The sequence below is a fragment of the Aspergillus chevalieri genome, chromosome 2, assembly GCF_016861735.1.
Source record: "Aspergillus chevalieri M1 DNA, chromosome 2, nearly complete sequence".
Taxonomy (NCBI): Eukaryota; Fungi; Ascomycota; class Eurotiomycetes; order Eurotiales; family Aspergillaceae; genus Aspergillus; species Aspergillus chevalieri.
In genome coordinates this window covers 899,578-927,215 of record NC_057363.1, presented here as the reverse complement: position 1 = coordinate 927,215, position 27,638 = coordinate 899,578, and the positions used below count along the sequence as shown (strand labels likewise).

The 27,638-nt window shown below is 49.3% G+C and overlaps 10 protein-coding genes across 10 annotated transcripts; 6 read left to right on the top strand and 4 right to left on the bottom strand.

Moving 5' to 3' along the window:
• Nucleotides 1–1,670: 1,670 nt before the first annotated feature.
• ACHE_20310A (putative ABC transporter) lies at nt 1,671–4,706 on the top strand (the record flags this gene model as incomplete). The annotated part of the gene is made up of 5 exons (XM_043284599.1): nt 1,671–2,068; nt 2,127–2,809; nt 2,859–3,032; nt 3,089–3,760; nt 3,820–4,706. The coding sequence occupies 5 exons, from the start codon at nt 1,671–1,673 to the stop codon at nt 4,704–4,706; spliced, it is 2,814 nt and encodes a 937-aa protein (XP_043133374.1).
• A 2,627-nt stretch (nt 4,707–7,333) lies between these two features.
• ACHE_20309A (uncharacterized protein) lies at nt 7,334–9,489 on the top strand (the record flags this gene model as incomplete). The annotated part of the gene is made up of 2 exons (XM_043284598.1): nt 7,334–7,558; nt 7,618–9,489. 2 exons carry the CDS (start codon nt 7,334–7,336, stop codon nt 9,487–9,489), a joined length of 2,097 nt encoding a protein of 698 aa, XP_043133373.1.
• Nucleotides 9,490–11,419: 1,930 nt separating this feature from the next.
• On the bottom strand, nt 11,420–13,400 carry cdcA (phosphoprotein phosphatase CDC14; the record flags this gene model as incomplete). The annotated part of the gene is made up of 3 exons (XM_043284596.1): nt 11,420–12,665; nt 12,722–13,253; nt 13,352–13,400. 3 exons carry the CDS (start codon nt 13,398–13,400, stop codon nt 11,420–11,422), a joined length of 1,827 nt encoding a protein of 608 aa, XP_043133372.1.
• Nucleotides 13,401–16,681: 3,281 nt separating this feature from the next.
• Nucleotides 16,682–17,583, top strand: ACHE_20307A (uncharacterized protein; the record flags this gene model as incomplete). Its single annotated transcript, XM_043284595.1, has 2 exons — nt 16,682–16,859; nt 16,925–17,583. The coding sequence occupies 2 exons, from the start codon at nt 16,682–16,684 to the stop codon at nt 17,581–17,583; spliced, it is 837 nt and encodes a 278-aa protein (XP_043133371.1).
• Nucleotides 17,584–18,292: 709 nt separating this feature from the next.
• Nucleotides 18,293–18,898, top strand: ACHE_20306A (CTAG/PCC1 family protein; the record flags this gene model as incomplete). The annotated part of the gene is made up of 2 exons (XM_043284594.1): nt 18,293–18,489; nt 18,574–18,898. 2 exons carry the CDS (start codon nt 18,293–18,295, stop codon nt 18,896–18,898), a joined length of 522 nt encoding a protein of 173 aa, XP_043133370.1.
• A 709-nt stretch (nt 18,899–19,607) lies between these two features.
• ACHE_20305A (glutathione peroxidase) lies at nt 19,608–20,359 on the top strand (the record flags this gene model as incomplete). Its single annotated transcript, XM_043284593.1, has 2 exons — nt 19,608–19,779; nt 19,845–20,359. 2 exons carry the CDS (start codon nt 19,608–19,610, stop codon nt 20,357–20,359), a joined length of 687 nt encoding a protein of 228 aa, XP_043133369.1.
• A 101-nt stretch (nt 20,360–20,460) lies between these two features.
• On the bottom strand, nt 20,461–21,571 carry ACHE_20304S (translin; the record flags this gene model as incomplete). Its single annotated transcript, XM_043284592.1, has 8 exons — nt 20,461–20,535; nt 20,588–20,737; nt 20,788–20,873; nt 20,932–21,037; nt 21,091–21,224; nt 21,279–21,332; nt 21,394–21,430; nt 21,506–21,571. 8 exons carry the CDS (start codon nt 21,569–21,571, stop codon nt 20,461–20,463), a joined length of 708 nt encoding a protein of 235 aa, XP_043133368.1.
• A 940-nt stretch (nt 21,572–22,511) lies between these two features.
• On the top strand, nt 22,512–23,101 carry RPL22 (60S ribosomal protein eL22; the record flags this gene model as incomplete). The annotated part of the gene is made up of 4 exons (XM_043284591.1): nt 22,512–22,529; nt 22,632–22,667; nt 22,723–22,919; nt 22,975–23,101. 4 exons carry the CDS (start codon nt 22,512–22,514, stop codon nt 23,099–23,101), a joined length of 378 nt encoding a protein of 125 aa, XP_043133367.1.
• Nucleotides 23,102–23,422: 321 nt separating this feature from the next.
• On the bottom strand, nt 23,423–24,910 carry rex3 (putative RNA exonuclease Rex3; the record flags this gene model as incomplete). The annotated part of the gene is made up of 1 exon (XM_043284590.1): nt 23,423–24,910. The coding sequence occupies one exon, from the start codon at nt 24,908–24,910 to the stop codon at nt 23,423–23,425; it is 1,488 nt and encodes a 495-aa protein (XP_043133366.1).
• Nucleotides 24,911–26,294: 1,384 nt separating this feature from the next.
• ACHE_20301S (uncharacterized protein) lies at nt 26,295–26,528 on the bottom strand (the record flags this gene model as incomplete). Its single annotated transcript, XM_043284589.1, has 1 exon — nt 26,295–26,528. The coding sequence occupies one exon, from the start codon at nt 26,526–26,528 to the stop codon at nt 26,295–26,297; it is 234 nt and encodes a 77-aa protein (XP_043133365.1).
• Between the last annotated feature and the right edge of the window lie 1,110 nt (nt 26,529–27,638).

Below are 27,638 nucleotides of genomic sequence, written 5' to 3'. Positions count from 1 at the left end.
GGGACTGTGGTCTGTGGGAAGGCGATGTGTCAGTATCCGGACGGAGCATGCGCATCTTCTTTTCTTTTCTTGTTGAATCGGGATACTTTTGACGGGACAGCGCGAGGTGAGATTACTATAAGACTGACCAGGAACCGCTGGCTGACGCTTCGTTTGAGAGACCAACTTTTCCCCCCCCGAATGCTGACTTCGTCCGTTTTGATTGGGGAGATCTGAGTTCAGCACAATATGTCGTTCGACGTTGTGGTCAGGCCAAACATGGTAGTCCTTGCAGGGCTATGCCTGCTGATTTGCGTTGCGGATGGCCTTTTCCTCTGCCGTCGAAAGCAGCCAGCCGATCTGGCATTAAATCTCCAACATGTGCTACTGGGGTTGCTGAATCTGTCCTGCTCGCTTGTTTGCGCATTCAGTACCCTGCTTTCTGGGTGGAAAGACCCCCGAAATCATTGGTCATCTGTTCTAGTTGGGTCGCTTTGGGTAAGTCGCACTGAGCCAAGTTTGTTTTGGAACCCTAGTTTCACTGACGGAAAGCATGGTAGATCATGGTCTTTGCTCTTCGACTGTGCTACCTCACAGTCCCAGTAAACCGCTGTTTTTATTTTGTGCACGCTAATATCCTTGCACTTTTCCTCTTTCTGACGACGAGCCTATCAGAGCAAGTGTATCCGTTGATATGGTGCCAAGCACAACACTTTGAGAGTCTTTCTGGTCGAAATTTCGTTCAGCTGGCAGCTGCCTTTGCAAGTGCCATTGTTTTGCCCTTGTTGACGCCTGGCCACGAAACCCCTCCAGAATATGGGTGCCATCCAGAGAAGTCTTGTTCGCCTATCCAGAGATGGTGGTTATACACTTGGGTTAGTCCTGTCATCAACAGAGGATGGGACAGCAACGGGGTTATGAGCTCAGATGACCTTCTACCTAACCGGAAAGGATGCTCAGGAGAGGCCTGGCTGCAGAGATACTCGGACTATCAGACACTCTCCTTTAGGGCAACCTTATGGCGACTCTTTCGATACAGATTGGCAGTGACAGCGTTCTGGGCGGTGCTGTGCGGCGCTTTCGAGCTTATTGGGACTGTCGGACTTTACCATCTCCTACTTTCGCTCCAAGAATCGCCCGATACGAAGTTCCATCCATGGTTTTCGGTCATCTTGTTCGCGGGCTGTCCAATATTGCGTGGTTTGTGCATGCAAACCTTCGAGTACTATGCCACTCACGCCATAGGAGATGCAAAAGCTTGCATTACCACCGCTGTGTATCGGAAGCTGATGTTGCTGCAAGCGGATGCTGTTGTAGATGCTGGGCAGCTGCAAAGCAACATCTCGGCAGATATCGACAGGCTAGGCACTCTACGATATACGGTGTTGACAGTATTTATGGCGCCCGTCGAGATAATTCTGTCCTCCATCATTCTCTATAAAATCGTGGGATGGTACTACATACCCAGCCTGATTTTCGTCCTTGTGACGAGATACCCGCTCAATAAGTTTATTGTATCGGCTCAAACGAAAGCTCAGTCAGGGGTTCTGCAAGGCACAGATGAGCGGATTACTAAAACAAGTGAGAGCATCCGGGCAATGGCAGCTATCAAAATACTTGGACATGTACAGCCCTTTATCCAGAGGATCCTTGGGGCGAGAGACCGAGAATTGGATGCTATTTGGCGCAAGATGCAAGTTATTGTTGCTTCCGAGAGTGTCTCCTCAGCTCTTACGTTCCTTGCACTCCTCTTTTGTTTGCTATTGTACACCATCGTGGGTAAGATGCCTTTGGAGCCGGGCGTTGTCTTTACGGTGGTGGTTGTCTTCAACATCGTGAATAGTATGTTCAGCCTAAGCGTTCTCGGGGCAGGTCAGTATGCTCAAGCAACGGTCAGTCTCGACCGTCTGGGCAAGTTCCTCGACCAGCCAGAAAAAGTAGCTTGCTCCAGGTATGAGGAAGCAAATACGTGTGAAACTGCTTCCCAGGACACATTCATCACCGTCCAGCCTGAACCGTGCAAAGCGCCAATCCAAGCGGATCTAGAATTTATTGCGCCCGGGTTAAATGTTGTAACCGGCGATGTAGGGTAAGTCATAATAAGCTACCTTCTATCACCGTCGTCTTCACTAGCTGACGTTTTTCAGATCCGGCAAATCTTTGTTATTGCAGTCGCTGCTCTTTGATAGGGAAAAGGTCCATAAAACACAATTCGAGCCGATCGCTTATGCGCCCCAGAATCCCTGGTTGTTCAGAGGCACCATCAGGGACAACATCCTTTTTGGGACTTCATTCAATCAAGAACGATACAGGAGCGTCATCAAATGCTGCGCGCTAGAACCAGATCTCGCAACCTTCAAAGACCACGACCTGAAGGATGTCGGGGAAGGAGGCAGCAGGCTCTCCGGAGGCCAACGCCAACGAGTTGCTCTTGCTCGAGCAGTTTACTCCAATGCTGAGACCGTGCTTCTGGACGATGTTTTGTTGGGATTGGATCCGAAGACCTTCGAGTGGATTGTTAACAATTGCATTCTGGGACCGCAGATGAGGAATCGCACAGTGATTCTTGTCTCGAACAATGATAAGTTACTAAGAAGGGCCGGTATGATCGTGTATATGAGAAACGGCACAGTTTCTCGAACTGCACGCCCGAAAATGAGTGAAATTGCGGTCATCGACGATGGTGGTGTTGTTCATTTCTCTCCGGTATCTGCCGTTGGTGTTGTCTCAGAAAGCGACTGTTCTGAGGGAAACAATAAACCATGCGAGGACAACAACGAGAAATCAAACGACTTTGACAACCTTCGAGGGCGCATTGGTTTCAAATACAGTAAGCGCCTTCACTTCCCCAATAGTTTCATCTGCTGACTCGCTTTCAGTTAGCAAATACATACGGTCTTTTGGATGTCGCACCTTCATTGCTACCATGGCCCTGTTCACCATCTCAGCCCAGGCTATGGATATTGTATTGCCCACGTGGCTCTCTGTCTGGAGTCGGGCTTATTCTGGGGGCTCTAGCACTCACCCCGGCTTCTTTATTGGCATATTCACAGGTATATACGCGCAGGATGCGATTCGTCAGGGAAATCCTAACTAACTTGAGTCATAGGCCTCGGAGTTGCGCGTATACTGCTGCTAACCATCTCACTCATCCTTTTATATTCAGGCGCCTGGAGAGCAAGTCGTGACAAGCACATGGAAATGCTAGTTGTAGTTTTTGGTGCCACATATGCTTGGATTTGGCGTACACCAGCTGGACAAGCCATTAACCGGTTTTCTTCCGATATGGCCAGCCTTGATGACACACTATTCAAGACCCTGCGACCAGTTCTCGAAACCTATCTTTCCATCGCCTTCCGCATTCTGACCGTGTCCTCCTTGGTTCCACTCTTCCTGCTACCGTCTATTGTGCTCACAGGTCTTGCGCTCTACATTGGTTATCGCTATCGATTTGCATCAACAGCGGTGAAGCATATGTACGCTGGCAGCCTGACACCTCTCCATCACAGTATCTCCGAAACCGCATCGGGTCTGATGACCGTGCATGCGTACAGGGCGGAGAAGGTTCTACAGGATAGATTCAACGCCGCTGTCGACCATCACGTCCGAGCTTGGAACGGAGTCAGTGACCTCCAGCGATGGCTAGCGGTGAGAATGGACCTTTGCGTTGGACTCATCTCTTTCTCTGTGGCGGTTCTAGCTGTTACACAAAGGCATGCGAATGCATCAACGGTTGGTCTCAGCTTGACACTGACAACGGGGCTGTGCACATCCCTTCTTTGTGAGTTTGGTCCACTCTGCGTAACACTCGAAGATAGAGAAGGGCGCTAACATTGTTAGATCTTGTGTATCTTTCAAGTCTCCTGGAAGTGGAGATGACTAGCTATTACAGGATTGAGAACTATATCAAGGATCTCCCACAGGAGCTTGGTCCGTGTGATGGATCTAACGTGACCGAGCCCGAGGAATGGCCAACGCAGGGGGTGGTCCACATTCGGAATCTGACAGCTGGTTATTCTTGGGATGAAAATGAAGTGCTGAAAGACGTTAACTTCAGTGCGCTGGCTAGAGAGCGAGTCGCTATTGTAGGCCGGACAGGAAGCGGGAAGAGTTCGCTCGCGTTGAGTTTGCTTCGACTTGCCACCAAGCTCCGCGGGTCTATTACCATTGACGGTGTCGAAATAGACTCCCTTGACGTGGAGAAATTGCGACAACGCATAAGCCTCATCCCACAGGACCCTACCCTGTTTGACGGAACCATTCGATTCAATTTAGACCCAAGTAGCCGACTGCCCGACGAGCACCTACAGACCATCCTGGATGACGTGGCGGGCGCACCGAACAAATGGAGGCTGGATGACCCAGTCGAAGGAAACGGGAAGAACTTCTCCCATGGCGAACGACAGCTTATCGCTCTTGCTCGGGCAATGGTGAGCCGGAATCGGATAGTCATCCTAGACGAAGGGACAGCGAGCCTTGACAAAGACAGCGAAGCGCGCATCCACATTGTCCTGCGAGAACGATTCCGCGACTGCACCGTCATCGCCATTACACATCAGTTACACAACATCGTCGACTTTGACCGGGTTCTTGTCTTGGACCAAGGCCGAGTAGCCGAGCAAGGGAATCCACGAGATCTATTGAGTGCAGCAGGGAAGGGGTGGTTCCAGTCGCTGTATATGCAGCAACATGGTCCTCATCCGCGGCCTCATCCGCGTACTGATTGACTATGACTGACGTTAAACTGCGGAGTACGGAGTATTTGGAATGAGGTTTTGGAATTCTTGTCTCTATTTCTTTTTTTTCTTTTTTATCTTTCGGTTTCTATTTCGTCTGGCGTGACCATTTCTAATAAGCGAAGCCGGTCGAGATCTGGATCTACATAACGTATTCAACGGGCGAGCGGCGAATACGGCCGAAGTGCGAATTTTCCCCGCAACCATTACTTTTCGAAGCTTTTCAACCACCAACACCATTCAATCTGACTGAATGAGACTATCTCCTAGTTAAATACATGTCTATTTACTAGAACATCTCCTTATAGTGTGCCCAATAATCCCACAACCACTACAGCGTGGTGGAGCTCGCTGGCGAGGTGTAGCATCATTAAGTTGCTCATTAAGCTGTGCATCAAGCTGCTGAATAGTATCAAGCTGCTGAATATGCTCACGGCCTTCCTGTACAGAGATAAAGAGGTCATCCCCTAGAGAAGTGTGTTTCCTTGCCTTCTTCTTCATTTTCCGCTCATTTTCAGCCCGTAGAACCTTGATGTCTTCTTGTAGAATGAGGTTCATATTCATCGCCATCTGTGCAGCCTTCTCAAGATGTTGAATATGAGAGATTGGGCTGCTAGAAAGTGTCCTTTTTTTCCGAAGACTTCTTTGTAGGCTGCGAACCTTATGGTCTAACTGGCGAGGATTTTGAGGTGTTTGAAAAGCAGACGAGATTGAGCCTTCAGTTAGATTTGGCGGTGGTGTTGGTGTACAAAGTTGAAAGGTGATTTTCTCAAGAACCCGACCCTGATTCAATGGTTTAAGACCTGCACCTGCAAAGCCACTGCATATATTCCCTTTGGTAAATGCTGCTTTGCGTGCAGGAGGGTATAAATGTAGAAAATCTTCCTTGTCAATGTGGTTGTTTCCAGCCACCATCATACCTTCCACTAGTTTTCCATATGCGCGTTTGAGCGGCCCAAAAACCCCGACATCCAGGGGCTGAAGAAGATGAGATGTATGTGGAGGCATACAAAGACAGATAATTGAATTGTTCTTGCAGAAATCATCAAATTCAGCAGTTTGGTGACTTGAATGACCATCAAGGATAAGCAACCGCTTCGCGCCAGTTGAATGCAGCTTTGAAAAAGGATCAAAAATTTGCTTTAACCACTTGAGACCAATTGCATCAGTTGTCCAGCCATTTGGACTGTTGGTAAGCTTCCAATCCAGGGGAAGATTATCCTCTTCATACCAAGCAGCCTGGTGTTCTTTCCCCTTCAAGATAATTGCCGCTGGAATAAGAATGCCCTTAGAGCTCACACATTCAATGATTGTGACCCATTCACGATTTCCCTGGATAACTGTACAAGGTCTCTCACTGCGTTCTGCTGCAGTAATAACCTTGGATGTTGTGCAGAGTCCCATTGCAAAGCCAGTTTCGTCAAAATTCCAGATATCATCTTCATGTATACCATGTTCTTGGATAACCTTGCGTACAATCTCAAACCACTCTTTAAGAACCTTTGGATCCTCTTGTTTTGCCCGCTGGTATGTGATTCTTCGATTGTATCTTGTACGTAGTTCAGGACGACGTTTGGTAAAGGAATAGGCCCAGTTGATTCCAAGAATTGCAGTTGGATCTTGTGTACGCTCACGAAGTAAAATTTGTGCCATTCCACGCAGGAATTCTGACTGAATTGAGAATCCTCGCTTGTCTGCATCTAGTAGACTCTTGACAAGCACTTCTTCTTCATATTCTGTAATTTATGGCCATTTGCACGTGTTTCTGTACGTGGTTTGATTCCATTAAGCCGCTTGCGGAGGGAGGATTCAGAGACACCATATATCTGGGCGGCTTTCAATTTTGATTGAACTTTTTTCTCTTTCCATGCAGTAATAGCCATTTGCATACGGGCTTCCTTAGATAAAGGCATTTTTGTGTATAAAAAGTAGAAGAAATGATGTGTTAAAAATGGTTGTGTTGAATATTTTGGTGGTTGCGGGGAAAATTCGCACTTCGGCCGTATTCGCCGCTCGCCCGTTGAATACGTTATTTCTTTTTCTCTTAATATGGGGACTTCGGCTCTTCTAAGCGAGACCAAATGCCAGGCATAATCCCTTGACAACAAACTTTTCGGTGCAACATTCTCGATGGTGATAATAATTATCGGTGTACGGAGTACTATGTAACTGTAGGTGCCTCGGCGCTGCGCAAACAAAGAAAGACAAAGAAAAACCTCGCATTTTTTTGTACGTGTCACATGTGCCCATCGCTTGCACCCCCTACTCTTTTTGTTTGTTTTACTTTTCGCCGATTCCCTCTGCCTTCCTCCTCTTTTTACATATTTTTCTCTTACAGTTTTATCTCCAGTTTCCCTCGATTCCGTGCATCCGGTTTGTTAGGGCTTGCAGGGGGGAAGATCTGTAGTTGGCCGATCCCTTGCGCCTCAGCTGGAGATCGGGATTTCCGAAGTTATCCCGTGATGGATGGCAGGAGCAGGATGGGAATGCAATGGTCAATAACGACAGAACACTTAACGCCGAGCCTGATGCTGTTTCACTGCGATGATTATTATCGCTGTTAGGCTGAAGTTGCTTCTTTCTTCCCCTCTTATTGTTTTTTTCCGGGAAGGCTTTATATGAACTACATACTTACCTCTACTACAACTACCGAGAGATCCGCACCTACTATTACCACTACTGCTACTACTACCTCTATTATGTCTCAGCCGATTGTTCCGGTCGACACCACGGCCAACAAACCGCCGAGGAAGCGCAATGTGATTACACGCGGGAGGACGGGTTGTTTGACTTGTCGGAAGAGGAGATTGAAGTGTGATGAGAATAAGCCCGGGTGCAATAATGTAATACCGCTGTCCAAGATACGTATAACCCGAAGCTAACATGATTCTTCGCTTTATAGTGCAGGCGTATCAAGGCTGTGTGTGAAGGCTACAACCAGAAGATCACCTTCAAAGACCAGACGAACTTGACTGTCGAAAAAGTCAAAAAGGCTGCTAGGAAGAAGGCACAGGCGTCGAATACCGCTAAGGAAGATACTAGCAGCGACGATACATCGACATTCAGTGCTGAGGAGGTGCCTTCTACGGCCAAAGTCACACAGCAACAAGCGTCATTTCCGCCAGCTCAGTTTGTGGATTGCTTTGTTGGTCTCACGTCGCCTGAGACTGTACTGAATGACAGCTTCGATTCGCAGGATGGGCTCGTGTTCCAGGACAGCCTTCTTGCAACTCCACCTATGTCGACATTGGATGATTTGCTATCGTCGCCTGCTATGATCTCTTCGAATACTGGCTACATGACACCCACCTCGCCAGCCTCGATCGACTTCCTCGCTTCTCCCACTCAGGTTGTCTCCAACGCGACGCTCAGTCTCGCGGGAGCATTTGAGTTTCCGGAGGACTATACATATTTTCAATATTCCGCTGGAGGCAGCTTCTCCAGCATCTCAAAAATTCTACCATTAGCAGAACTATTCCAATCAGAACCCATGTCGTCCCATGTGTATGATGCAGCGATAGCTCTAGCTGCACTTACTCTATCCAACTCCAAGTCACAGCCTGCCAACGCCAGATCTATACGCCGGCACGCGTTCCATCACAGCGTAAAGGCTATACAGAGCATGCAGAATGATTTGACACAAACTGGCAAGCTGGGGACATCGACGTCATCAAATGTTCTCCGTGCAGATGCAGCGCTCTCGCTCTTCGCCACGACCATGTTAGCGGCCAATTTCGAGCTCCAGCGGAACTCCGTCTTGCACTGGTACTCGCAAATGCGAGGCGCCGCATTGTGTCTCAGTGCTACATATACGGAGCTGATGAAGAAAAATACGGGGATGTTGCTGATCCGTGCATTTTCACGGATGGCGCTCTTACTCCGTTTGTATAATGAGGAGTATTCCGTGACGACGCCAGCTTTCATGCCGGAGCATCTCTCAAACTGGCTGAACAAACTCCTCCGCGAGTCATCCAACTTGCACGACCGAATCCTCCTCTTCGTCGAAGAAGTCACAGCCCTTGAGATACAAAAGCGCCAACACCCAGCCCTCGAAACCGCCTGGGCCGTCAAAAGTGCAGACCTTCTCCACCGACTTGAACAATGGCGAGCCGACCTCCCCCCATCCGAAATCCCCGTCGACGACCACACCGGCGCCTTCCTAACTATATCCTCCTCCACCACCGCCAACTCATCAACCCTGATCCGCATCCCCGCTCTCTACTTCCCCAATTCCCCAGACCCCTGTATTGCTGCCGTGAACTACGCCTCCTACCTCTGCACCCGCATGCGCGCCCGCACCCGCTACCTACACAACCCGCACCATCCCCCCAACTTCCTAGACCGCATCCTGCCCCCCGAAACCGAGCAAACAGCCCTCACAATCTGCCGCATCGCAGCATCCAAATCACCCTCCCACTTTGCCGACTCCTTTACCTACAGCTATGGCATGCTCCCTTCCGTCGTCGGCGCTTACCGCTGGTCCAGCAACCACGGTCTCCGCGCGTGGGCGAAGAACTGGCTTATGGGATTCCGGACGATTAGGGAGGGAATTTGGGATGTATCGCGTACACTGAGGTTGATTAAGATGATGGATGAGCAGGGCAATGGTCAGGGACGGGGGAATGGGCAGGCGTTTGTGGCGATCAGGGCGATTGATGAGCCAGTTGATCCGTCGCCGGAGGCGGAGGAGGGGGATAGAGAGGGGCCGTTTAGGGTTGTGTTGAGTACGAGGGGGGTGGAGGGGGCAAGGTCGAATGTTATTATGGTTAATTAGTTGGTTTTGGGCTGGTAAGGTTGGATTGGGTCAGCGTTCTTTGTTGGGTTTTATGAGACTATGATATCACTTTGTTTCTTCGCTTTTTCATCAGCTTCCTATACCAGACTCGTCAAGGCAAAATAGTAACATTCCATTGAAAGGAATCGAATGATTTAGTCTATGAAATCTCAATATTCCGTAAAAGGAAGTACTCAGTATCTCCTCAGCCCTACCCTTGATAATATGACATCAAGGTTACTGCCACAAGAGACGAAAGGCCCTCGGGTTTGATCTGTTCATTCAAGATCTCAAGCATCCCTTTCGGTGACCGAGGACAGCTGTCCACTGGCCTTGCTCCAATGTCACCCATAACCACACTCCGATTCCTCAAAAGAAAAAAAGAAAAAAAGAGAAGACACCCACAGTAGACGACTGGTGCGACCGTCTAACCCGCGATCCCCATCGCGACAACCTACTGAAATGCCTCCTCTCCAACATGCCCCTAGTCGACAAATCCATAGTCCTCGACAGATATCTCGCAGCAAGCGAACCAAAGAATTCCCCCAGGAACCCAAACAAATCAAAGGGCTTGAAGATATTCAAGAAGTCAAAGAAGTCAAAAGATACTCTCCGATGGCTCGAAACCCAAATTAGGAACCCCCCAAAAAGCCAACCTCGCCCAACTTATCGCTTCACACTGTTCTTCACCCAACCGTAAACTACGATGGAAAACGAAACGAAATGGTCCGGTTTCTGGTGTGCCTCAAAGGCTCTTGCAAGGGCAGGCAATGAATAGCCTACCTTCAAGAGCCAGGTGTGCTGCTTATGGAACCAGTAATCATCATTCAAACGTGCGAGTTCTTGCTCCTCGTTGAGTTGTGATTTTGCATTCGCTTGCTGCGTTCTCTTCTTCATCGGTGGGGACTAGGGATTTGCGTAGGGCTTTGATCTCCTCTAACATATATCTCTCTGGACGATCCAGTGGGCTTTGATATTTGCTTTGATGACTAGATGAGTCCATTTTAGCTCTTTGTCCTCCTCGTCCTCTTCCTTTTATTCCTTATCATTTCTCTCTTCTTTTCTTTCTGTTCCTCCTCTTCCTCGTCGAACGCCACATGCGCAGAGATACAAAAGCATATAAACTGGGCAACCTCAGCGTTTCCGCCGTCCTGCAGTTTGGATTCGAGGCATAGCATATTGTGGCTTCTCGACTCTTTCCTCTCTTCATTCTCTTTCGTCTCCTTCGATTTGTTCGACTCTGTCATTTTTAAATACCCCTTCTGAAAAGAGATATCTCATCATCTTCTCTGGAGTAGGATCCCGGCGAAGACGGTCACACCAGTCTTCCACCGTTGGTTTTCCGAATAAGAACCGGAACATGGTGATAGCTGACATTGACGGTGGGAGACTTAGTAGGAGAAAAGCGGTTGAATATAGGAGGGTGGGAACAGAGTTTTCCTTGGGCAGATATCAGAGTACGAAGAAATGATATGGAATACATCACGGCATCTACAGGCCACAATTATCACAGATGGCTCGACTGAATATTTAACATCAATGTACAAGGAGCCCAAGGGGTATATGCAGAAAATTCATCTAGAATTATTCAAATCTTACTGTCGTGAGATGCTCTAGACATTGCGCGTAACTCGGAGACAAGGCACGAAGTAATATCGTCAATCTGTTAAAATCCGCGAAACTAACTCAAACATCAAAGACCCCAAACACCAAATGACCACTGGACGCCCATGACAACGGAAACAAAATCAAATCAACAAGAAGAGGAAACGTCATGATGCAAAAGTATGGGTATGCAATAAAATCCATCGCCCAACGCCCGCAAACGCGGAAAAATGGAACATGGAGATGAAAAAAGTAAAGGTGAAAAAATTATTACGAGAAAGGAAAGGTCGTAAGTGTCTTCAAGATAAGAAAGACCACGTCAGATTCACTTCACCCGGACAGGACTCCCAGCGCTCCCGATGCGTCCACTGGGCTTGCGGACCCCCCGGGATTCGCTCTTGCTGTCGGTTACCCGGCGAGGACTGGAGCGGACCTTGCTCACAGAGATAGGGGCGCTGGTGGTCTTGGTGCCAACTGGGGTCTTAGGTGTCTTAGGAGTCTTGGGTGCCCCGTACGCTGTCTCGCCCCAGTTCTCCTGATCCTCGTGGATGTCATCGGCCAAAGTGATCGTAGCCGAGTAGCTGACAGAACGGTGACTTGGAGATGCCACGGGAGACTTGGAAGAGCGCTTCGCAAGCCGGCGGAGTTGGATCTCTTCTTCACTCTCGCTGCTGTCGTTACTCAGTCGCTGGTTCCGGTGACTGGAGTGCTCCCCGGTCCTGCGCGCATCCTTGTCCATCGCGATACCACCAGATGCGGTACGGGCGTATGGATGATGCCGCGAGTCCTTCCGGTGGGACTTGCGTGGTTGCCCGGGAGTTGGTGCGGGAAGGTTCTCTTCAGCCTGGTGGGACCCCACTTCGTTGTGATCAATCTCTCCCAAAGCTGCACGCTTCGAGGGCGGCGTTGCAACGGGGACATGGTGAACCCGTTGCTTGGTAGACTGTCTGCCCGGTGTGACCGGCGCGGCCATTTGAGCCAGCTTCTCCTTCATCGAATCCTCGTACCACCACTCACGGAAAGCATTCTGGTTCAGGTGCAGCCAGTGTTGTTGCGGTCCGACCACCATACCAGGACGCATAAATCGCATGAAGGCAATGATCTCAGTGGCGGTGAAGCCATACCGGTAGATCAAGTATGCACCAATCAGACATCCAGTGCGACCAAGTCCAGCTTTGCAGTGGACAGCGATGCCCTTCTTCTTGGCAATCATCTCATGTGCCATCTTGATGAACTTCCGAACTAACGGCAACGGGGGACATGTTCCGTCTTCGAAAATCATGTCAATATGGGTAATGCCGAGAGCTGTGAAGTACGAGGGAGAGTAGAGTTCAGAGTTCAGTCGAACGACCAACCCGACGTCTCGCGAGGCAAAGTGGGCCAGGACATTCTTGAAAGAAAGAGGCAACTTGGAAGCAAGGACTTCGGAGACGGTGGAAGGCAAGGCCGCGTATTCCTTCGAAGTAGGAGGAATCGGGGTAATTGGGTGGTGTTGTGGAGAGGCAAAGGCGATGAAGTGCGGTGTAACCCAGTTGAAATCGCCCATGTCAACTCGTTCATATTTCTCGTACCTGAGTTGATAATCGTTAGGATCTCAGTTGTCAAGCTTGGAGGACGCGATACATACTCTTCGAGGTTAAACTCACGCAACCCACACAAAGACTGTTCCTTGGCCTTCCAGACACCGTAAACGACATCCTGAATGGTCAGGATGAAATCCGCCTGGCTGTATCCAGCGTCACGGAAGGGCATGTATGGTGGGTCCGCCTGCGCGATAGGCGCCAAAGCCAGATGCGGGGGCCACGATTGGATCAGAACCATGTAGCAAGCAACCAAGCATGCGGCATTCGCACGGCTCTTCGAGTCGGTCTTGCTGTAGAACACAACCGCCCGGTCACTGTTTGCGGGGTCCCCGAGAATCTCGTGGAAGTGAACCGCAAAGCGATAGAGATGACCAATGTGGTACGGGCCAAAATCCGCATGGAAAGCATTGTAGAACAGGCTATCCTCCACTGTGAAATAGACCGGGCTGCGTCTCTTGCTGCTGGGAGTGCTGGGCTGGGCTCGACGCTTGCTGGGAGACTTGGTTTGCTCCAACGGGAAGGGGAAGGGAGTTCTCGAATCCGGCGTGGAATCGTAGGAGGCAAGATAGAGACGATCTATGATGGTTGACTTTCTATCAGCTCGATCCAAAACGAAAACACCGGGTTGCCATCGCGCCAATCACGAATGGGCAAGCAAACAATAGCAAACGAACCTTGAATGTATTCAATGATCTGGCCGCAGCCAGTAGTGTTTCCAGCCATGATAATTGGAAATGTCGCTTATGATATTGTAAATAAAAGAGAAGGAGAGTTGAAGAATAAACAACCGGACCGACAACAAAGGCGCTCGAAAGAATAGGATCGCAAAGACAACACTAAATCGTATACCCGTTCCAAAGCTAAACAGTCATGATCTGATGCTTATAATCCAAAAACAAAAGAATTGACTTTTTGTTGCTTTGCTATCTCAGCTATCGAAAATCGACGCCGCGGAGGGGACGCAACGGGGGTTGACTGTTTTGGAGGAGGTATAAAGATAAACGAGACCAAGGCGACAATGGCCAAGGAGAGAAGGGAAGTTAGAGAGCACGAGGAGGAGAAGCTCTGGGGGATGTGAGGAAGAGAAGAGAGGAAAAGGTGAAGTAGTGTTGTTGTTGTTGTTGTTGTTGTTGTTGTTGGCGGTTGAGGTGGTGGGTGATGACCGATTGGGCAACTGCGACGCACGCCTGGCGCTGTTATGTTGTGGTCATCCCAATACGGACTAGCTCCTAGAGTTGGCACGACAACCGCCGCCGGTCTGTCAACCACCTCACGTGACAAAACAACGGTCTTGATAAGAATCGACGGATAAATGGTTAGCCCGAGTAGCGAGGTCAGGAGATTTTTATAGTCGACGTGCGCACACATATTGTAGATTAAGCACTCAATCAGCTGGGTATGCGCACATACATTCGTTAGGCAATATGCCTCTTCGTTAAACTAGTCATCTCCATAGAACTCGTTTAGTCCGGAATAATCGACTCCCGATTTTCCCTTTGAACTACGATCCGAAACCCGCTTCAGCTCTATCAACAGCACGTGACATGTCAGGTGCAGGCATTATGCCACAATCAAGCCACTGTGGCTGTCATGATTACGGTTCCTGGAGCACATCAGCATCCGGGGCAATACCCCGAAGAAGTACACAGTAGGGAGTACACATGCTCTGTGAAGGCATACTTTGCCAAGTACAGAGTCAAGAGGTCTATAGCACTCTGCAGAGGCTTCACCAAGTCAGTTCCGCGCGTGGTAAAGTATTCATTATCAGTATGGATTTGGGCGAGGCCATAAGACAATGTACTCCGTACAGAGTACTCCGTGCACTGGTCAACGGGGAGGGGTTCCAGGGCAATGGATACAATTCCGGTAGACCGGCAAGGGGTCCTGTTTTCTCAAGATCGATGATCGAGATTTAAGTCCAATTCCTTAGTCCCCTATTCCCACTGGCACGTACCACGTTACCACGAATGGATGAAAGATGAGGTATCTTTTTATCAAGCGATTGTTTAGGGGGGTTGCATAAGAACACCTGATCGAGTTCTTGAAGGCTGCAAACACCGATGATTCTCCGTTAGCACTGCGTATTTGCAAGAAGAACTCGCACACCGTATCGTACGGCTTTTTCCGTGCTATGGATAATTTCTAGAACGGTCTTGGCCAATGACATGTAGAAATATTGTGATAGTCAGGAACAGACCGACAGGGACACCAGAAGCAGCATGCTCTGCGGGCTCTCATTGAGGGATGGAACAGGGAGAAGAAGAGGTAAACTTAATCCTCGACAGCAAAGCTACGGCATTTGGCAGCTGCAGAGGATCTACTCATCCGAACCATAAGGAGCATGGGATCCCGAACTAGCAGAGTTCTGGAGCCCTGCACGGAGAAATCCTACAGAACTCAATCATGAAAGACGGGAGAACAAAGCAAACTGCGCCTTGTGTTACCCAAGGTTTCTGGATAGTGTCAGTTCTCCTGCTGGATTCCAGCGATCTCAATAATGCACCGGCTGGGAGATGTTTCCACTGTGATGGAGACCTCTGCTCGGAGCAGCCGGGTTCGGAATCCTCCTGGTAATCTGTGCTCTCTTGTGTGACCGAATATTATGTGAAATGACCAGTGCGTCTGGACAACAACTCGTACTCGGTGTAGAGGGAAGAATTCTCTTGCCGAGTTGGGAAAGTCCATCTCTCGTTCGATCCAGTTTCCATTGCGACAAGGTGGTCCGAGTGATTGTTCATTTCGTTTTCTACAGCCGCTAGTTTCTTTCGGGGAGAGGAGGGTCATAGCAAATAAATAGTTGTTCGGAAGATGGTCAACGAAGAACAATAGCGTAGTCTCAAAATTATGTTCCTAGCTCTCCTTTCCACAGGTTCATATTACTCCGGAGTGATCTGGAGAGTTTATTTTGCCATTTCCCTTGGACACGAGCCATTTAGAATGTTGCGTGATTTTGATGGAGAGGCGAAAGTTGGAGCTGTGATGAGGATTGGCAGTGGCACTTTGGTGGTGGAGTGAGATCGACAGGGATGAGTACATGAGTACAGTATGGTAATGCTGGTCACTTGGCAACAAACACTGACGATGATAGTAACGGAGTACAGCGATAGCATATTACAGAGTTCTTTCAAATAATGCAACGGACAATGGGGATGAGAAAAATATCCTGGAATATCGCGAGAATATCGAATGTTTGTGTACTATGTAGAAACGATAACAACGAGAATAGTCACACGTAACAATACCGTGCCCAAACAGGAAAGTGTGGAGACGGCAAACGGCTTTTGGCTTCGACTACTGGGGTTCAACAGCCAGTCAGATGCAAACGGCACTGTCTCTGGCCCAATGAAAAGTAACGGGGCTAAACTACCGGGGATGGTTATAGCCAATGACAACTCTCAGCACACCAAGAGTGGATTTTCAATTGCCGAATGGGCAAATAATCGACGTCATCTATCCACAATATGACTTAAAGGGGAAATATATCAGGCTTATCGCCTAATCGGGTAAAGCGACTCACCAATTGGAATAACCCCCTGGGCCGCGGTAAAGCTTACCTGGCATAAACTTGGACCGTGTAATGACCCACTGAAGGCGCCATGTGCGCTAATTCCTCTGTCTGTTGACGATCTCATATTGCTTTGTTGTGCTAGTCGTTGAATTCGCCCGTGTGGTAAGCAATTAGGGCAGACTTGTCTCCTTTTCCCTCTGCCAATTTCCTTCCCTCCCCCCCCTGATCTGCGCACCTCCATCCAAGGAAAGAGGAACGGGGGATCCCGCCGATAAGGAGAGCCATAGAGGACCCGCGTTCACGGTCTATATAAGCCGGGCTCGTTCAGCACTTCCTCGTGTTCTTTTCTTTCCTCTTCACACCAGTCAAGGCCAGTCTTTCATTCCAGTCGTTCCTTTCTCAACCCACCTGCTTTACGCAGTCATTCATTCTTTTTTACAAACCCAACTTTTACAACATTCTTTCTTTCAAACCCAAATAAACCAAATCAGTCACAATGAAGTTCACTGGAATCGCCGCTATGCTCGCCGTTGTCACCGCTGTGACCGGCGCTGCCATCCCCAACGTCAACGGTGCTCTCGCCGAGGTTCACCAGGTCACTGGTGATGTCAAGGGTCTCCTCTCCAACGTTCTTGGCACCAAGGACGAGGCTCAAGTCAACAAGCTCGTCTCTCGTATGTTTCACCGATCTACGTTCTCTTCCCTACGCAAAACAAAAGGCTAATAAACGGTATTGTAGAGCTCGAGAATGTTCAGAAGGCCCTCGAGGGCCTCACCGGCAGTGAGCAGAAGCGTGACCTCCTCAACGTTGGTGTCGGCGCCGACGTCGACGTCCTCAAGCGTGACGACGTCCTTGGCGACCTCACCAAGACCCTTGGCCTCAAGCGTGACGAGGGCCTCCTTGGCGACCTCCCCCTTGTTGGTGACCTCAAGCGTGACGAGGGCCTCCTTGGCGACCTCCCCCTTGTTGGTGACCTCAAGCGTGACGACGCCATCTCCAGCCTCGCCGAGCAGATCACTCCCCAGGTCACCCAGGTCGTTCAGGGTCTCAACGTCCAGCAGATCACTGGTCTCCTGAACATCCTCAACGTCAACGGCCTCCTCACCAACGTCGAGTCCGTCCTCAGCAACCTCCTCGGCGGTGGTCTCCTCAAGGGCCTCACTGGTAATCTCCTCGGTGGTATCCTCAAGCGTGACGACGCCATCTCCAGCCTCGCCAGCCAGCTCCTTCCTAAGCTCACCCAGGGTGGTATCCTCCCCCAGGACCTTAGCGTTGAGCAGCTCACTGGTCTCCTCAACATTCTCAACGTCAACAACCTCCTGACTGGCGTCGAGAGCCTCGTCCAGAACCTGCTCGGTGGTGGTCTCCTCAAGGGTCTCACCGGTGACCTTCTGTAAATAGGAAGATTTTCGCGCATGTGAAAAGGATTGTTAAGGTCTTTTGAGCAGGACATACTTATCTTCTAATATTATACTTTTTTGCTTTACATTTTTTTTCGCCAATGTTCGTCTCACGGGCCCTGAATATAATCTTTGAAAGATCTTTCTTTTTGAGCAACGCGTTATGTCAAGGTTACCCTGTTTTGTTGGCTGCTGGACACTACTAAGGCCATGCCTATGCCCATGTGGGAGTATTAAGCGGATATCCTCTTTGTTTCTATAATCTTCATGTGACTTTGGTTTGTTTATTCTTCAACGATCTACAGATGATTACTTGTGTACAGTACTTTTTTCTTTTTAATTTATTGCATTCTATGTACTGGTTTGCGGCGTAGATTGACTATCGGTCGTCCGTAGACCGTAGAGGGATATATATCAGCAGTATGTTGTCTAGAAATTCTGCGTACTTGCACTTATATACGAAGGCTGCGTTAGATTTTCTCCAGTTAAACCATTCCTTACAGTTCCGTACGAGAGTTCGATCCGATATACTCAATTTTAGCCACGTTCCGTAGAAGCCTGGTCTTCGCACCAAATGTGCTGAGGTTACTATGGACCATTCAGCAACGAAGCACTAAATATATGTATCATGTCGACTCAGTCGACCCATTGGTTTTTGAACACTTACTTTACCATCAAACTTATCGTCCAATAACATAGAACGTTGATGCTGAGGCATACATCGCCGTATCCTGAGCCACCTCGGTTACCACTTACCACCGCAAACGAACCCTCCAACAAACATTTCCACCTCGACCCCTCCAAACAGAACAAGCACCACATCACAAGCGCGACTCTCTATACACTACCAACATTGGAAAAGACCACAATGGCAGCCAACGCGACAGAATTCCCCTACTCACTGTCCGTCCCTCCCTCACGCATCCACCACCCCGCAGCCCAAATTTTACATTCTTCCAGAATAAAACGATAAACTAACAACAACAGAACAATAACCCTTCCCCTTCCCTCCTCACACCTCTCCTCCTCCGCCCTCCGCACCCTCGAAGTCGACACCGAACTATCCCCCTTTGTCCAGCGGGACCTCGAACTCGTCGCTCCGTCCGCATCGACCCCAGCCCCCGAAGCTGGAAAGATGGAAATCGAGGAGGGGGAGAAATCGGTGCTGAAGACTACCTATCGCGCGACGACAAATCGGATGCTACGCGTTGCGGTTAATGGGTTTATGGAGAGTTTGGGGGTTGTGCTTGGGGTTATGCAGGAGTTGGATGTGGATGTTTTGGAGATGGATGGTGTGAAGGAGGACGAGTGAGCTACACTGCTACTCAGTCATATGATGGGAGAGAAAGATAAGAAGGACATTGGCTATGTATGCGTTTTGCTGGATGAGACTGGTGCGGGTTCGTCGCGGCCCATGACTCCCGCCGGTCGCGGTGGCCGGGTTGAACTATATCACAGGTGCTATCTTACTTATTACGGGGTATATTCCGGAGGAAACTACGCCCCGAAATTGCCGCGACGAAATTTATAGTACCGGGAAATAAGCCAGTTTCAGACGGTGGAGGACAGAAGTGTGATACAAGTCGCGGCGCTGGATATATATCTTACTTCATGGGTTGACGTGTGCTTGGGCCAACAAGAATATGATGCAGGAAGGATTTTAACTACAGACATAGTCCGGTGGTATTGTGCAAGGACACTCTAGCAGGGACAATTATGGCATGACATCGAAATCAATGTTCTCTACTTCTACGGAACACGGATCTGTGCACATCCGTACTGGATGTATTTCTCTACCTGTCGGAACAAACACAGCCGCCTAACTGATTATTGATCACATCCAAGTAACTACAAGTATTTCGAATCTGGCAGCCGTTTGTAAATTCTAGAATCCCGAATTTGTAATTCCTCTTCATATGGCGGCATAATCTGCATTATTCGGCATATGACACGGGCGATGACATCAGCGCCGTTAACGGACTCAACCACCTCAACGGTCCAACCTCGGCTTCCCCTATAAAATGCGTCCTGCATCGCTTGCCACTTCATCAACCTTTAGATTTATTGCTGTTCCAAAAACACCCCTTCTATCAACATCATACACAAGCCCACTTCGACGCGCGCAAATCCAACCTCCAAACACCAGAACCATGTCGTCCGCGACCACATTCTACGACTTTGAACCGGTCGACAGTACGCCTCCCCTCCCCTCTACCCCTCCCTACCAAAATCCCCAATAACTAACGGGCAAAAAACAGAAACCGGCAAGCCCTTCCCCCTCTCCTCCCTAAAAGGCAAAGTCATCCTCGTCGTCAACACAGCCTCCAAATGCGGCTTCACCCCGCAATTCGCCTCCCTCGAAACCCTCTACAAATCCCTCACTGAAAAATACCCCGACACCTTCACAATCCTCGGCTTCCCCTGCAACCAATTCGGATCCCAAGACCCCGGTTCCAACGACGATATCCAGTCCTTCTGCCAGGTGAACTACGGTGTTAGTTTCCCCGTGCTGGGCAAGTTGGATGTGAACGGGGAGCAGGCGGCTCCCGTGTACAACTGGATGAAGGAGGAGATGCCCGGGATTATGGGGTTGAGGAGGGTGAAGTGGAATTTCGAGAAGTTTTTGATTTCGGCGGATGGGAAGGTTGTCGGGAGGTGGGCTAGTACGACGAAGCCCGAGGCGTTGGAGGGAAGGATTGTGGAGGAGATTGAGAAGGCGAGGAAGGAGGGGACGTTAGCTGGTGCGTCCGGGGAACAGGCTAAGTTGTCTTAGGAGCTTTTTTAGTTTTATGATTTATTATGGTGTCTCGATTCAGTTGATTCTGTAAACTAGTATTGATACCTCGCGATAATCTATCTTTACTTTTCTGTCAATCAAGCTGCAGCACTTCCCTTGGGAATCAAATTGCGCAGCGAAAGGTCATAAACAACGTCCTCGACCTTTTTGACCTGTTTATCGTTAGTACCCTGTCACAGCATCTCATATCTGAAAAGGACTTACGCTGTACTTCATTCCATCTCCCCTCTTCCGCAACACGTCATTCTTCAAATTCAGCAACTGGAATCCCGCAAATAAATCTTTGATGAACCTGCCAATCTGCACCGGACGCGTATAGTCACCAAGAGTCACGGAGTTGACAGCCAGACGAGCCTACGTTAGTTAGCATAAGCCCAAAGTCAGTATAGGGGACAGGGACGAACCAATTCCTCGGCCATGGCAATGAGAGAAAGCAGATACTCTTCAATAGTCAGGTGGAACGCATCCTCCTCTTTCAGGTTCACGGGGACTTCCCAGATAGTTAGCATCTCCATTCGCAGCCCAAAGAAATTAAAAGAAGAGCATACCATCCAAGAACTTCCCAACCTCCTCAATTGTCAAAAACTCGCTCGAGTCCGCGCTTTTGTACTCTTCAAATCCGCCCAACCACGCGCAGAGTTCGATGGCCGTCACCTTCCTCTCATCAGCAACCACAGGTTAATAACGACAGGGGGTACGGTGCGTACAAGATTCTGCAATTCGCGCGTCCACAGCCCGTTGTATTTGTAGAACGGGTGCTGGTCGGCCACGGCCTTGAGGCGGGTGACTTCTGCTTTCTGAGCGATGATCTCTTTGGTTGCGGTGTCGAGGACGGGCTTTACTGTTTTTGCTTTTAGCTTCGCAGTCAACCAGGCAAGAAGGTGGAAGGACGTACGCTGGTCAGAGGGTGTGGAATGAGCGCGAGAGATGATAGCCTGCGTCGAGCGTCCTATACGTAGTCAGCGGTAGTTCGCCAACTTAATGATTATTCCGTGGACAATGGTATATACCCCGTCTCGCGAGTGTCTGAACGATTTCTTGGAGTTCCTGTGCAAATTAGCTTTCATTCTTTCCAGCTTCGCGCTGAGCCAAAGTCAGACCAGCTTCTGCAAGTAAACATACATCACGAACGTGAGTCTCCTCGTCGATCTTGGTCTGGAGATCCTCGAAAATGCGATGGTCGATCATCTTGCCTCTGCAGAGCTTGAGGTGTGGTGGTTCGGTTGGTGTGTTGCGGATTGACGTCAAGAAAATATGTCAACGGTGAAGAGGTTGCCAACGGAGATGTTCTTTTATATTCACCCGTTTGTACGTCGTACTAGGAATGGAAGCGGTTAATAGAGCTCAATACAGCTCGATATCACAGCTTAATCTATTCGTATTGGATTACTGGGCGAATAAGATATGGCACAGCTTGCAACTATCATGCTAACAAGACGGAACACTCTACCAGACACGGACCGAACGTCCAGATCGAATACACGTAGAACCAAGCATATATTAACACAAAAGCTACAAACTACAGATAGTATAAACACAGCCCTCTTCTCCAACCAGTCAGCAAGCCGACCGTATTGATGAAAAAGGTGTTCGCGTCTATCGGGGATAGTGTAAGCCCGATGACACTGTGCGGCCGGACATGCGCAAGCACAGAGGCCCAGCCACGGAGACCAAAAATAAGATTAATCAATGTTGTGTTCCTTAGAACACTTTCAGAGATTAAACTGAAAAGAACAGATACTACACTTGATCTAAGCCAAAAGGCAAAGAGAGCTGGAGAAGAAAAGAAAAAAAAAGTTTGAAAGAGCGGCGGGGGAGGAGGAGTTTTTATACCCGAGACCAGATGGTCCGTGCACGCTAGTGGTAAGCGAAGGAGAGACTGACTCATCTAAGCAGTCATGATTGGTTGACTTCTGCATGTGACTAACTCGTACCCTACTCCCAAAAGAATAGCCCTATAACCCAATCCGGACTAGCTGCTCGCACCGCCGACGAGGGTTGGTTATCGACAAGGCGAGCTCCACCACAAAGATTTCTTTCTCGATCATCCACCAAGCGCAGGATACTCACTTCTTTGCGCGTTCATTTTTCTTTTCAGAAACACCAAACCAACCCCATACCAGTCACAATGGCCCCCGTCGCTACTGTATGTCCTCCAAATTCATGAACCGCTTTGCTGTTCCCCCAGGAGAAATTCTGGGATCCGACATTGGGAGCAGTAGGCTAATTCCGATTTCCCTGTACATAGGCTCGTGGTCGCAAGGCCCAGAAGGTCACCCAGAAGGTACGCACTCGTTTACTACCATGGAATCACAATTGAAGATACTAATGAAAAACAGTACGTCATCAACGCTTCGCAGCCCGCGAGCGACAAGATCTTCGACGTCTCTGCCTTCGAAAAGTTCCTCCACGACCGCATCAAGGTCGAGGGCCGTGTCGGCAACCTCGGTGACAAGGTCGTCATCTCCCAGACCGGTGACGGCAAGGTCGAGGTTGTTGCTCACATTCCCTTCTCTGGTCGCTACCTCAAGTACCTGTACGTCTAAACAATACCATACGACAAGACAATGACGGAGGCTAATGAAAAACAGGACCAAGAAGTTCCTCAAGAAGCAGCAGCTCCGTGACTGGCTGCGCGTCGTCTCCACCTCCAAGGGTGTCTACGAGCTCCGCTTCTACAACGTCGTCAACGACGAGGCTGAGGAGGACGAGGAGTAAATTACTCCGCTCGAGACGAACGATAATTGACGATCATGATCTGTGCTCGGTCCATTTGAAGGGATTCAATGAACAGACGGGAGCAAGGCTGGGTCTTGGTTGGGGTATAGATGAGCTCTTGTGAGGAATGTTTTTCCTGCGCTGCGTTGGACGATTCGCATGTTGCCTGTGAAAAGGCATTGTTGGATCGGTCAGTGTGGTGTTTCTACTCATGACGTTACGAATGGTAGATATAATGGAGCAGTCTATTACCCAGACAGTTATTACACCCGTATCCATAATTCTAGACCTTGTAGAGCGGTGCCATGTATGTACCAGCACTCACGACAAACCTTTCCTCTTAACCCCAGCCCCAACCCCCAAAGACCTCTCCTTAGCAGCGTCACCTTCCCCCATCCTCTCCGGCGGCACAAGCTTCCCACCCGCAACATCAATCCTCCACCCTTTAGACTTCAACACCTTCCACGTCTCCCCAACCTTAACCCTCACCAACTCCCCCGTCGCAACCGCATCCTCCTTCGAATCATGGCCCCTCTCACCACCCGTCTGGATCTCCCGCTCGAGAAACTTTCTGCACAGCGTCTTCAGACTCATTCGGTTGGGCAGACCACCGCGCGGGGCTGGGTAGAGGATCACCGTGTCGATGACGGTGGGATGGATAATACGGCAGGCGTTGAGGTCGTTGTCGATTGCATGGCCGATTATGGGGGTTGTGGGTTGAAGGTGGGTGAAGAGGAGGGAGCGGGCAGCGGCCGGGGAGTCGACGACTTGGAGGGGTTGGTTTTCGGTTTCGTTGAATTCTGGTGTTTGTGTGGATGGGTCGTAGGGTATGGCGTTTGCGTAATGTCCCGGGAAGACGCCAGAGAAACGTGAATTGAGATCTAGGACTTCACCCATTGGTCGGACTAGGATGTCGAGTAGGGGTTTACCGTCAGGCCAGCTGACGGCTGTGAGGCGGATTAGTTCCATTCCCAGCGTTGTGTATCCCATTTCGCAGTCAAAGCATACGGGCGGCCGTGCCCTCTTATCCGGCTGCCATGGCGTCTTCTCGAACTGTAGAATCGATGCAAGGCGTTTCGTTTCTGATACTTTGAAAACGTGCGTGTCGCCTTTTGTACAGCCAGACGATGCGCCCAGCGATTCATTGCAACAAGAGTAATATGCCTCCTTGGGTCCGGTGATATGCTGTGTTTGCGATTTTGGAGGGTACAACGGTTTCCCAGGATGATGGGTACATTGCCCTCCACTCGTCAATGAACCATCAGGCCGGCGACCCGGCCAGACCTGAAATCGCCCAGCACACCGAGCACACTGTTCCCAGCCTTTGGACCCTTCGACGCCCTTCCTGGCACTTTCGATTTCCTCCTTTGACGGCGCCCGGGTGACGTAGCCAAATCCTTCGAGACCTTCTAATGGCGTGACCAGTTTCCCGACAATGGCGACTTCCTCCTTGGCACTCAAGCCAGTCGTGAAAACCCTTGGCTTCGGCGGCTCCTGAATCGGTTCGAATTTATAGTACCGAGCATTCAAATGGTCCTTGACCTCATTCGCCCAGTCCTCCTTGCTCATCTTCGACAGCCTAACGATCCGCAACTTAATGATATTCGAATAAACACTCGGATTATCTTTCGCAGCCTTCTCTTCTTCATCAAGCGCCATTGTCACGAGTTCATTAGGAGACAAGACCAGGTACTTATTCCCGTTCTCCTGGTCTTCCGCCAATTTGGCATTGAGCGTCGACATGGCGGAATGTAGCTTGGTCAAGATAGATAGCCGCACACCGTGTGATGCAGGTGCCTTGGTGAGCATTCGAGGATTCAAGCTTTCTTTGCGCGCTTTTCTCGGTGGTAGTTGGGACGGTGTCGTCGCCTTTGTAGTTGCGGAGGGTGTTGAATTCTTCCCTGGTGCTGATACCGCACGTGGAGGCGGTGGCGATATCTTTCTTGACGTCGACTGTAATTTTGCCGGATCTTGGGGAGCAGGTTTGGCGGGTTTGTCTGTTGGTTTCTGTATTTCTCTTGCTGGTGCTGGCGAGGCATCCGTTCGGACCTTATCATCCGTAGTCGGCTCTATCTTCCTCCTCTTGGGAATCGGCGTGCTTGCTGGGGCCGCATCTTTTGCCGGTGCCAGCTGTGTACTCTTTTCTTTATCAAGAGAAGACTTGGAATCCTTGTGCGAAAATAAACAGACCAGAAGCGAGCAATCCTGAGCCTGGGGACAAGGTACGTCCTTGAATAGCCCAAGTGGAGGGAACATTATGACAATGATAGTCGCGTATGAATAAGAATGACCAAAAAAAATATTCAAATTAAATATAAGACGATTGTATCATTTCTGCTGTTCAAAACCTCACTTCAAGTTCAGTATTCAGGTTGCCATATGGAGATATTGGACGGAAGTTCAGGTGACACGCCAGCCGTGATCTTCACAAGTGAATATCTTTGATTCAGTATATTTAGTACTGTAAGAATACAAGACGATTAATGGAGTAAAAACAAAGAGTAACTTGAGAAAAAAAGCACGAAGAGTATCTATCGACTGGCGAAGTTGAGGATAGCTAAGGAGATGTGCAAACAAGACAAACAGTATACGGGATGCCTTGTCTTTAAGGGAAAAAAAAAAAAAAAAACCAACATCTGCCATAACTAATATAGATTACAATACACACAAGACACACAGTACCCCATACCACCGACAGAAATTTTTGCTCCCACACTGGTGTTTCTGTGGTTATAGGCTTTATAGCGAAGTTGTTAATCGGTAGAGTCAGACTCTTTAGGACAAGCCTCAACACCTCCGGATGGAGAAGAAAGCTTAGAGCGACTGCTCTTAGGCAGTTCCTCGGCGTAGTCGACTTGGCGCATGAGGCATCATGTCGTTTGGATGCCAGGACTTGCTCATAGCGAGCAACCGCATCATCGAATGGTTTGTGCAAAGATTTCTCCGCCTCAATAGCCACCTCCAGTCTCGCCTACTTGTTTGCCAGTATCCCCTCCTTATCCATGGTGTAATTCTCCTTGTCGGTAGCATGGATATTCGTCAGCTTTGCGATGGTGTTTAAGTGACCCTTTCCATCTTGAGCATTGCATCGCGTTTGGTGTCGATTACTCACTCCCTGCAGATCTTGAATTGTATTGTTCCGCTCCTTGATCTTCTTCAGGGCTTCGATTTCCACGCGCTACTGTATATCGTATCAAATCTTCGGACGACACTGCTCAAGCTCCATGATTCTGGCTTCGTCTTCCGTTTCCTTCCTTTGTCTCATTCGAGATTGTGTTTGAAGGAGTTGAGGGACGTGGTGATCTTTCCTGAGAGCTGCGGCTCTGGGAACAAGCAATGCGTGAAGTGCTGCACCAGCCGAGAGGGATGTATAGGCAAGGATGCCCAAGACGATACTGGCGTATTGTAGCCAGTCAGGCACAGCCATTGTGGCAGGCTGTACTGGCAATGGCTTATACTGACGTATTGCTGAGCGGCAGAAGAGATGGGTAAGGTGGAATGGATTGATGAATTGGTACGGTGAACGGAGGCGATGGAAAGGTGGAAGAGAATGTCAACCAAGAGGGACAACTACCAAGGTCAATGTGCTCCTGTGAGAATTTCGATAAAAATTTTTGATTCTTATTAGATCGCACACACAGACAGCGCATGCCCGACAGTATTACTTTCAGCCTTCAAATCGAATTACCTCGAGATTGTTATTATTATAGAGAGTTAAAGAAAGGGGAAGCGTACAGATTCGGGTTGCTATACAGACTCGGGTTGCCGTACGGGCTCAGGTTGTTGTGTAGGCACTGGTTGCCGTGTATACTGAGATTGTCGTGTAGGCTGAGTTGGTTCTACAACCCGAGGCTGTGTAGGCTCAGGCTGTCGTACAGACTCACCAGACCACCGTCCTCAAAAGGGAGGCTTCATCCAGCCCAAAATCTTCTTTCCTCTGGAGGATACTGTGGATATGCTGAGGTGAGATCTGGAGAAACTCGATGACTACCACGAAGTCAAGGAGAATTACAAATCATACCATATCAAAATAAACGAAATGTGAGATAGTTGGAAACTCCATTTAACGATGTGACGGTTAGCAGGCGGCCGAAAAGGGCTACTTCGGCGACAGTTTTAGGAGTAATGCTAACCAACTCCCGTCTTGCCATCAGGTGAGCGTATTCCCACGGCCACGGGCTTTCCCTCCATGCCAGGCCACGGGTTTCATGTCCCTCAAAGGCACCTTTTGTTATTCTTTTGTTCGACATCACCTACCTAGATGCTCTTGCTGTGGTCGCTGCGGAGGGGGTCCTCCCCTAATCTATCATGTTCTCTCCAGTTATAAGTCCCATTGTACTGACTGTGTCCTTCTCTGCTTCCATCCTTCGTCCCATGAGCATCTCTTGCAGCACTTCCTGTCCCTTTGAAATCTGTTCTCATCTGCAGAGCTGCTGCTATTCTCACCTTCTTTATCTCATACTCCAGGCTTTTCTTTGTTTGTGTTAGAGGTCACAATTTAGAAGCTTCCATGAATACTGTTGCCACGGCCTCGGAA